The sequence below is a fragment of the Manduca sexta genome, chromosome 25 (genome assembly GCF_014839805.1).
Source record: "Manduca sexta isolate Smith_Timp_Sample1 chromosome 25, JHU_Msex_v1.0, whole genome shotgun sequence".
Taxonomy (NCBI): domain Eukaryota; kingdom Metazoa; phylum Arthropoda; class Insecta; order Lepidoptera; family Sphingidae; genus Manduca; species Manduca sexta.
The window spans coordinates 2,890,728-2,899,574 of NC_051139.1; the positions used below are offsets into that span (position 1 = coordinate 2,890,728).

Consider the following 8,847-nt stretch of genomic DNA (forward strand, 5'->3'; position numbering starts at 1 on the left):
TTGATGTTTTGCTATTTCACGGTAGATTGAGTAAACATCACATAAGCGCAAATTTTTTGTATAACAATCTTCAATGTCCGCTCTATATAAACATAGAACTCTTTGCCATTTATAATAATAAAAAATGTAAAGTATGTTTCGCTAAACATTTAAAATAACTTGACAACAGGACTGTACAAATTGCATAACGTTACACTAAGCGCGAACTTTAATACGAACCGTCGGCTCGCGCGGTGAGGACGTGTAGTATCGTTGTGTTGATTTGTGTCCTGACTCACAATGTGGCGGTACATCGCACTCCTCACACTCCTCGCCCTCGCGCGCTCCGAGTACAGATACAACACGAAGTGGTTCACGGTGCCCTTAGATCACTTCGGATTCGCGACAAACACCACGTTCAAGATCAAATATTTGGAATGTGACGACTACTGGGACATGGGAGGCGGGCCCATATTCTTCTACACCGGGAATGAGGTAAGTATTTTCAAATTTATATTCGTTAGTAGAAATTTAGAAGATCACTCCTTGTTAATCTTCTGTTTGTTGACGTTGTTTCATCGCCATGTGATAGAGGACGATGTAATAACCTTAACAAATACCTCCAGTAAACAGATATATATCAATATCTATCGCGTCACACTTTTTCGAATTAAAAACCCACAATTATATTTACACCACGCGAACTGAGAATTTAGGACCTCGCCATTTTCAAATATCTTCCTTTTCCATAGTATATTTTATTATATTAAGCTCTGTGGTGTGACCATATAGTAAATAATATACTACAAAAGATAGGTGACTAACATTTCCATGTAAATTATTGTTATTATTTAGAATTTGAATGTTGTAACCATAGTAACGATGAAGCTTCAAAACGAGTTATGAATTATAAGTACCCTCTTATTATAATTGAAAACAACGTTTAAAATGCCTTTAGATAAAGTATGAATTATGATGTCATATATTTAGATAAAACATTTACGATTGTGAATATTTTCCTGTAAATACCTTATACAAATAATAAGTGTTGTGTTAGCGTTACTATTTTAGATATTTCAACAATAGATTTATGTACTAACCGTAATAACAACTATGTTACAATAAAGAATTGATTTTATTCATTCCGTTTTAGTGTACAAGTTTCCTGAAATGTTTCCTTTACAAATGAGAAGGAATATATTTTGTTATTGTTTATGCCGTCAAACAGATGAATCACGTAATGATGATTACTACCGCACATAAACACCCACAATTCTACAATAATATAGGATGCGATACCGACCTTACAGAAAAGGAATAGGCATTAGGCAACTGGATAGTGCGGGAGGTTATATTCTGGATATCGTCAGGGTTAGTGCGATAGCTCATTAGTGACAAAAAAGTTTAGAATTATAAATCTAACGTTTATTACAGTAAGAATCAATTTCAAATGGTCTCCAAGACACAGGCTTTGCCTAGTTTGGGGCCCCGTGTTAAATAAGTTTTAAAATCGCAAACAAACACACATCTGAAAAAAAATGTTGCTAATTAAATCTTGTGCCAAATAAAGATTATTATTATATTATCTCAACATAGGTATATACAATAAAAAAAAACTGTCGCGGTATTGCACTATCTCTGAGGATATCTCACTCAACAAACGCAACAATAAGCGATCGCATCATGCATAATATCATTTCTGTAGAACAATAATAGGTAATTCCCCAGCCAAGCCGACCTATTTTATGCTGTAGATAAATGCCTACATGGTTAACGGCGATTTGGGACCATTGTGACCTTTTTATGCTGTAAGCAAGTGTCTACAATGTGGTTAACTTTAAGGCGATTTGGTACCATCGCTTGTGGTTAATATTCGACCATTATTTTCTTCCAATGATGCAATGAATCTTCGCTCTCCCAGCCATGGATGTGATGAAAATACTTTCATTTGTTCGGATATAACATAATATTAGCGAGTACCTGCCCTATTCATGTCACATAACAGCTGCCGAAGAGCTAAGAAACGAAAGGTCGTTAGTTCAATTAAATGTCGGGACATAAATTGCGAAATGCAATTATGCATTTCGCAATTTATGTTAATATTTCAAAGTATTTAAATTGTAAGTCTTCTTCACTAATTAATGATGTTAAATTAAGTAATTTTAAACAAGAGGCGGAACAAGAAAATACAGCTACTCGGTAAGATAGCATTTTCTTTTTAAATTTAATTTAATTTCAAAATTAATATTTCCCTAATCATTGTAAGAATATACCTCACTTTCAATATTTTTGTAATCAAAATTATATAGGTAGTTTACTAGCACAAATTTGTAATAATGGTATGCATTAAAAACAGGAAATGATGAAACATTAATTAGTTTTTCATTCATTTATTAGAAGCGCGAAAAGATGGCATTCAAATCATAGTTTTTAAAAAATTTCATGTCGAAATAAGAACCTCCTCGTTTTCCTGAAGTCAGTTATAAAGAGCATCGTCCACGCTGCAGCGCCTAAGAAACAATAGTAGCGGCATATTTAACATGATTTCCGAGCGTTTTGACTTTCATAATATCCAAAACTATTGGTTGAACACGATTTTAGGAAATAATGTAGCTTTTTAAATATAACAGTTTTATTTAATTTTCTTCTATTTGAGCGGATATAACAAATCATATTTTGTATATGAATTATAATAATGTGTTATTAATAATGAAAAATAATAATTGAAAATTTGAATGTAAGGGGCAATCACTGAAATTGCTGATCTGATTCTGACTAGGACCTAGGTAACTGACTAGGATTCTGACTAATTCTATTTTTCTGTAGAATAAATTTAAATGTTAATAAAACATTTAAGTACACAGGTACTTAAAAAAATATTTCAAATATGTTTTACGAAAACCAAAACAAATTTAATTAGTTAGAAAATCCAACGGCTTTTATTATCTCAGGTCAAAGTTGGTTCGTCAACTTGGCAAAATCAATATGACGTAATAACAAAGCACTGATTATTATAAAAACATTGATAACCCTTCATTATCGCGTGAATAAATATAAATCTAAACATATTATTATGTCGAAAAATATCCTCAATAAATTAACTGACCCTACACTACAAATCTTTTGTCATGACTCAGTAATTACAGGAGACTTATATTTTTAACCCCTCTAGGGAAAGAAGGGATGTATCAATGGGTGTTATAAGGTGTGTATCAATATATGTGTCTATATATTTGCCTTTAAGCACGTAGAGCCGTTGGTCTTGCACCTGATCTCTCTTCGGTCATGTCGGATTGCCGTCTCTCTGGACTATGATAATGAAGGAACACAGACTGCACCTGTGTATTGCACACACACTTGTGCACGATAATACCTCTTGCGTATCTGGCTGGTCCCCATTAAGGTTGGCCGCCATGGCCGAAACGTGGCTAGGAGGGATTCTCTTCATGTCTGCCTGTGGCATGATAATTCCCAAACGAATGGACTGATTTTCATATGAATTTTGTTTGAAAGCTGAATTTTTTGAATGAAGAGCGTGGAACGGCGCTCAAAGTACAATAAAGATCTCTAAAGATTAAACAAAGAACGGCACGCGATTATAGTCTCCTCTCCACTATGAGAAGTATCATTAACTTACATTTGCTAAAATGTCCTTCAAAATTAGAAATAGACAATGCCGTGGTACATAGACTGTCTCGGTAGTTATATTGCATGCGCGGTACGACAGCGCTCTGAGGTCCTGGGTTCGAATCTACCGGTCGGGCAAAGTGATATTTGGGTTTTTCTGCTCAGTATAAATGCGGCGATAGCCTAGTTGGGTGTGGAATGGACTGCCAAGCCGAATGTCCGCAGGTTCAAATTCCATGGGCACACACCTCTGACTTTTGTAAAATCATGTGTGTATTCTTTGTGAATTTATCGTTCGCTTTAACAGTAAAGGAAAACATTGTGAGGAAACCTGCACATCTGAGAAGTTCTCTATAGGAATTTCGAAGGTGCGTGAAGTCTACCAATCCGCACTAGGCCAGCGTGGTGGACTAAGGCCTAATCCCTCTCAGTAGTAGAGGAGGCCCGTGTTCAGCAGTGGGAAAGTATATAATACAGGGCTGATATTATTATCAACTCGGAGTCTGGAATTTGTGCCCGATATGGCGATAGGCTCGCCTCCTATCACATGAGACGGAACACACTTGGCGAAAAGTAGGTGCCTTGGTTGCGCCTCTGCATACCCATTGGGGAATAAATGCGTGATGTTGTGTGGTACATAGGTATTTCATTTTACAGACACGCACTTGCAACTTGTTTACACAGAGTAAATTGTTTGTTTGTTTTACAGGGTCAAATTGAAGTGTTTGCGAACCACACTGGCTTTATGTGGGACATAGCTGCTGAATTTAAAGCAAAAATAGTCTTTGCTGAACATAGGTGAGTATCACTAAATAGTTTGAACACTATAAATTATTAAGGTTTATTTCAACGTCAACTATTTGATATTTCTTTGCCCGGAATTTAAACTTTAGCGTAGTGGTCATAAGAGGTTTATAGTTAATACTGATCGATATTTATTGCAAAAACAGAAGGTTAAAATTTCAAACCATTTTATATAAAAACAATCTAATGACACATTCTTGTGTGCATCAAATTCATATTTCTGCTATTATTATGTTATTTTAAACATATTAAGTATACCTAGAAAACGTTTCCTATACAATTAATTTAACTAAGGTAAGTAAATAAAAAACATATTATATAACATTTCAGGTACTATGGCGCTTCAATGCCATTCGGTGACAAATCATTGGACAACCAACACATAGGGTATTTGACATCAGCTCAAGCGCTGGCCGATTATGCAGAGTTGATAAATTACCTCCAAAAAAATGCACTGAAACCAAAATACCCAGTTATTGCGTTTGGCGGTGAGTAATTAGTTTAAGAACACAGAAATAACCATTTGGAATGCAATCAAAGATGCTGACTTCACTCGACCCGAAAATACCTTTTCTTCTTTTGTTTCACTAATAAAGTAATTTACTACTAACGCTGAGTCTTTGAGGGTGGAACCTGACGGTTATGTTGGGTTCGCCGGCCTTTTGAGCTGCCCGGCGAGATGGTAAATGTCCGAGAACCTACCACTATAATATACTATATCAATAATATCAACTTAAACTCCGTGGTTGCCACCTTTGGCACATTAAGGATGACTGCCGACTTTTTCAAATGAAAAGTGTCTTGTTGTCTACAACCGCCTCTGCGCAGTTCCGCTTAGTGCCTGTTTTCTGTTGTGAGAGGGGCTCAAGAACGCCTGCGCCTCAAAGGACAACCTCGGCGTCAACGAGAGCATGATGCCTACCAGCCACACCAATTAATATCATCGCAAATGACTCCAATACATAAATCATTAGCATTTAATCGGTATAACACTAGCCTTGATTAAAATGTACTTTCTCTGAATATTTTTTTTAAAAAGAAGTGTTATCTTCTCGGTATCGTAGAATGATTAACACATCCCAACACTTTCGTTTCCAGGGTCATATGGCGGCATGCTCGCGGCGTACTTTCGCATGAAGTATCCCCACGTGGTAGCAGGAGCTATAGCAGCATCAGCACCCATACACATGTTCCCTGACATGGTACCCTGCGAGGTGTTCAACAGAATAGTAACATCCAGTTACAAAGTAGCCAATTCTAAGTGCGCTGACAATATAAAAAAGTCCTGGAGTTTCATTAGGTACTTATATTGTTTATTCTTTAATGTACTAATATTAACTACCTACTTGGTACTTATATCCCTAGCGTGGCAGTAAGTTAATAGAACTTTAATAAATATTTCGTGCAACTAGTGTTTAGACCTCAACGGACAATTAATTTGATTATTGTATTCTTTTTCAAGTTTAAAAGATATACGTAGGTACCTTATCGAATAAATTATACTAGCAAACGTATTTAGCAAAAAAAAACAATCAAGAGGTTATCATTGAATCGGCCGAAAATTGATATAGTCTACCTATCTAATAGGAAATACAATATTGCTACAAAAGACAACCGATACAATGCGTACCTACGTCATGTAAACAAACGATACTGTTTCAAGGAGAGTCACATCGGAAACAATGTACCCTTATTACTAGAACATTATACTTATTGTAGGTATAATGTACCTACCACCAGTAAATACTTACTGTATTTACGTATGGTAGGTCTCTCATATGTGAAGGTCTGCCTGCAATGTCTATTTCCGCCGCCAAGCAACAATGTATAGTCACTGTTGTTTTCCGGTTTGAAGGACATTGTAGCCAGTGTAACTACTGGACATCTCATGTCTTAGAATGGGGAGCGCAATGGAATACTTTAGAGTTCAAGGTGTTGGATGGTGTTTCTACTGTTTATGGGTGGTGGCATCGTTTACTATCAGGCGAACAGCAAGCTGGTCTCGTCATTCAAATAAAAAAAAAATAGGATTCCGATTAGCACATGTCTCGATTATTTGCGGCATACGGGTACAGAATGTAAATCTCTAGAATTAATGAATACTTTCACAACAGGGGCGTCGGTATAAGCTAATAAACTACGGTAGGGCTAGGTGGTACAGTGCAGCGGGGTTTCCGAGGTTAGGGCCTTTATGGACCCTGACTAGTACCTAAAACTCAAACTGAAATTGCAATTGTTAGCAACCATTCAGGGTCTCGCCCAGGAGCTTAGCTTAGCAGCTGAAACTTTTTTATAGATCACCAACCTGTGAATACTAACACTCTTACTTACCAAATAATATAATCAGGTTAATCGGGTCTACCGCTCAGGACTTGTGTTAAACACACTGGGCCAGGGAGCCCATTTTTTGCACCCGGACACTTGATTAGCTAGCTACTCCAATATAAAGCTGCAAGAAATTGTGCGCCCGGTCTCCACACCAAATGCACTGAAGTCGCTAAGCTGGGAGAATCTAATATCCCATTCGCTTTGAGACGATTTTGTTTTACAAGAGTAGAATGAGTTAACCTAGATCAATAAAAAATAAAAACCAGAATAGCACAGATCACGTCCCAAATTCACTGGCGTTGGTCAGTACACTAACAATGTTATTTCTTTCTATCAGGAGCTACGCAGCGTCTGCAAATACTTCAGAATGGCTGCGTCAGAACTGGAATCTTTGTGGTCCTGCAAATTCTACTTTACACGCAGATGTTTTGGTAGAATTCCTAGAGTCCATGTACGTGACAATGGCTATGGTGAATTATCCCTTCGCTTCAGACTTTTTGATGCCGTTGCCTGCTCAGCCCGTGAAGGTTGTCTGCCAGTACTTAAATGAGACTTTGAAGGACAAGGAACTTTTAGAGGTATGCATTTATTATGAAGGTTTTCATTTTTGTTCTCAATGTAACCTTTAATGGGATCCCAACAAAATATAAATAGGGTTATATTCTGGCAGCACTCAATCCAAATAATATTTATATTTATTTAGATTTTGGTCTTAATCTGTACGTGTATTTTGATACCAACAATTTTTTTTTCAGGGAATAGGAAAAGTTATTTCAGTGTTCACGAATAATAAGAAGGAGTGTTTAAATTACACAGAAGGTGACAATTATGGAAATTTAAATGCTAGCGGATGGGATTATCAGGCAAGAGAATTAATCAGCTTTATCGTCTCAAATACTAACAACTATATTCCGTTAATCTTCTCCTTCACATAAGTTTATTTTCTAATAGATTAATATTTCTCCGATTCTCAGGCTTGCACAGAGATGGTTATGCCCATTTGCACTACAGGAAAGAACGATATGTTTGAACCGTCTCCATGGAACTTCACTCAGTACGCTGAGGTCTGTCATAAGAAATACAACGTGTACCCTCGACCTAATATGGCGAGGATAGAATACGGAGGCGCCATGCTAGAAGCTGCTTCCAATATTGTTTTTAGTAATGGACTTTTAGACCCTTGGGCTGCAGGTAAGCGTTTAACGTAACGAAAGAGTAGACGAATTTTTGTAGAAAATATTAAGATTTTTTATGGTTTTATCGGGATGAAGATTGGTTGTTTATGGCATCTATTACAAGTAGAAAGATCGCTAGATTTCAACGATGATACCAAAATCAAGGAAGCCTGCTACCTAATCCCGATCACCGATAAACCTCTGTAAGAGAGTAGTATTCAACGCCGTAACTAGCTTTTTATACGCCTGCCGCGACCTACTATAATAGCACCCGTGCATGTCCTAAAACTTGGTCCTGGGCTGGTCTTTTTTGAGGCCCTCCATGGTCTGCATCCTATACCTAAATACTGCTGACACCGCAATAGTTACGGCACTGGTTGTACTCTGAGGTTGTACTATCGCTGTCAAAGCCGCGATCTATTGAAGCTATTGAGAAATCCATACTCCTCCGGACATAGTTATTATTTAGCCCGACTCTACCTATGGTTTAAAAATAATCTATTAGGTATTCTATCTATTTAAGATTTCACATTTATTTAACCATAAATTTCAATTTATAGGAGGAATCCTGAACAGTGTAAGCGACTCAGTAAAGGCAGTGATCATCATCGATGCTGCCCATCATTTGGACCTCATGGCTAGTAATCCCTCCGACCCTGAGTCAGTGAAGATGGCCAGGCAAATACACAAAGATAACATTCGCAAGTGGATCGACGAGTTTAATCGACAAATGGCTCATCGTAGAGCATGACTGTTGTGAAATTGTGATTTTTGACGGCTTTTTTTAATAAAAACATTTTATTTTGAGTATTTTATTGTTAAATATAGGACTATCATTCGTTTTTCCTTCTTCTATTTGTTATAATCCCAGTAGCGTAGACTAGGTTTTTGCCGCCCGGGGCCTATAACAAATATAATTAAAACATGTACAACT

The 8,847-nt window shown here is 36.9% G+C and overlaps 1 protein-coding gene across 1 annotated transcript; it reads left to right on the forward strand.

Annotated features, from left to right (window-relative positions):
* The first annotated feature begins 194 nt into the window (after positions 1 to 194).
* LOC115440767 (lysosomal Pro-X carboxypeptidase) lies at positions 195 to 8,723 on the forward strand. The gene is made up of 8 exons (XM_030165218.2): positions 195 to 474; positions 4,316 to 4,404; positions 4,741 to 4,898; positions 5,509 to 5,710; positions 7,076 to 7,316; positions 7,494 to 7,601; positions 7,713 to 7,929; positions 8,474 to 8,723. Exons 1-8 carry the CDS (start codon positions 280 to 282, stop codon positions 8,662 to 8,664), a joined length of 1,401 nt encoding a protein of 466 aa, XP_030021078.2. The 5' UTR covers positions 195 to 279; the 3' UTR covers positions 8,665 to 8,723.
* Positions 8,724 to 8,847: the final 124 nt, after the last annotated feature.

Excerpts from the sequence above, each read along its gene's own strand:
- LOC115440767 (XM_030165218.2), top strand. The coding sequence starts at position 280 with ATGTGGCGGTACATCGCACTCCTCACACTCCTCGCCCTCGCGCGCTCC. Across the intron at positions 4,899-5,508 it reads CCCAGTTATTGCGTTTGGCG|GGTCATATGGCGGCATGCTC; the intron begins GTGAGTAATTAG and ends TTTCGTTTCCAG. Across the intron at positions 7,602-7,712 it reads CTAGCGGATGGGATTATCAG|GCTTGCACAGAGATGGTTAT; the intron begins GCAAGAGAATTA and ends TCCGATTCTCAG.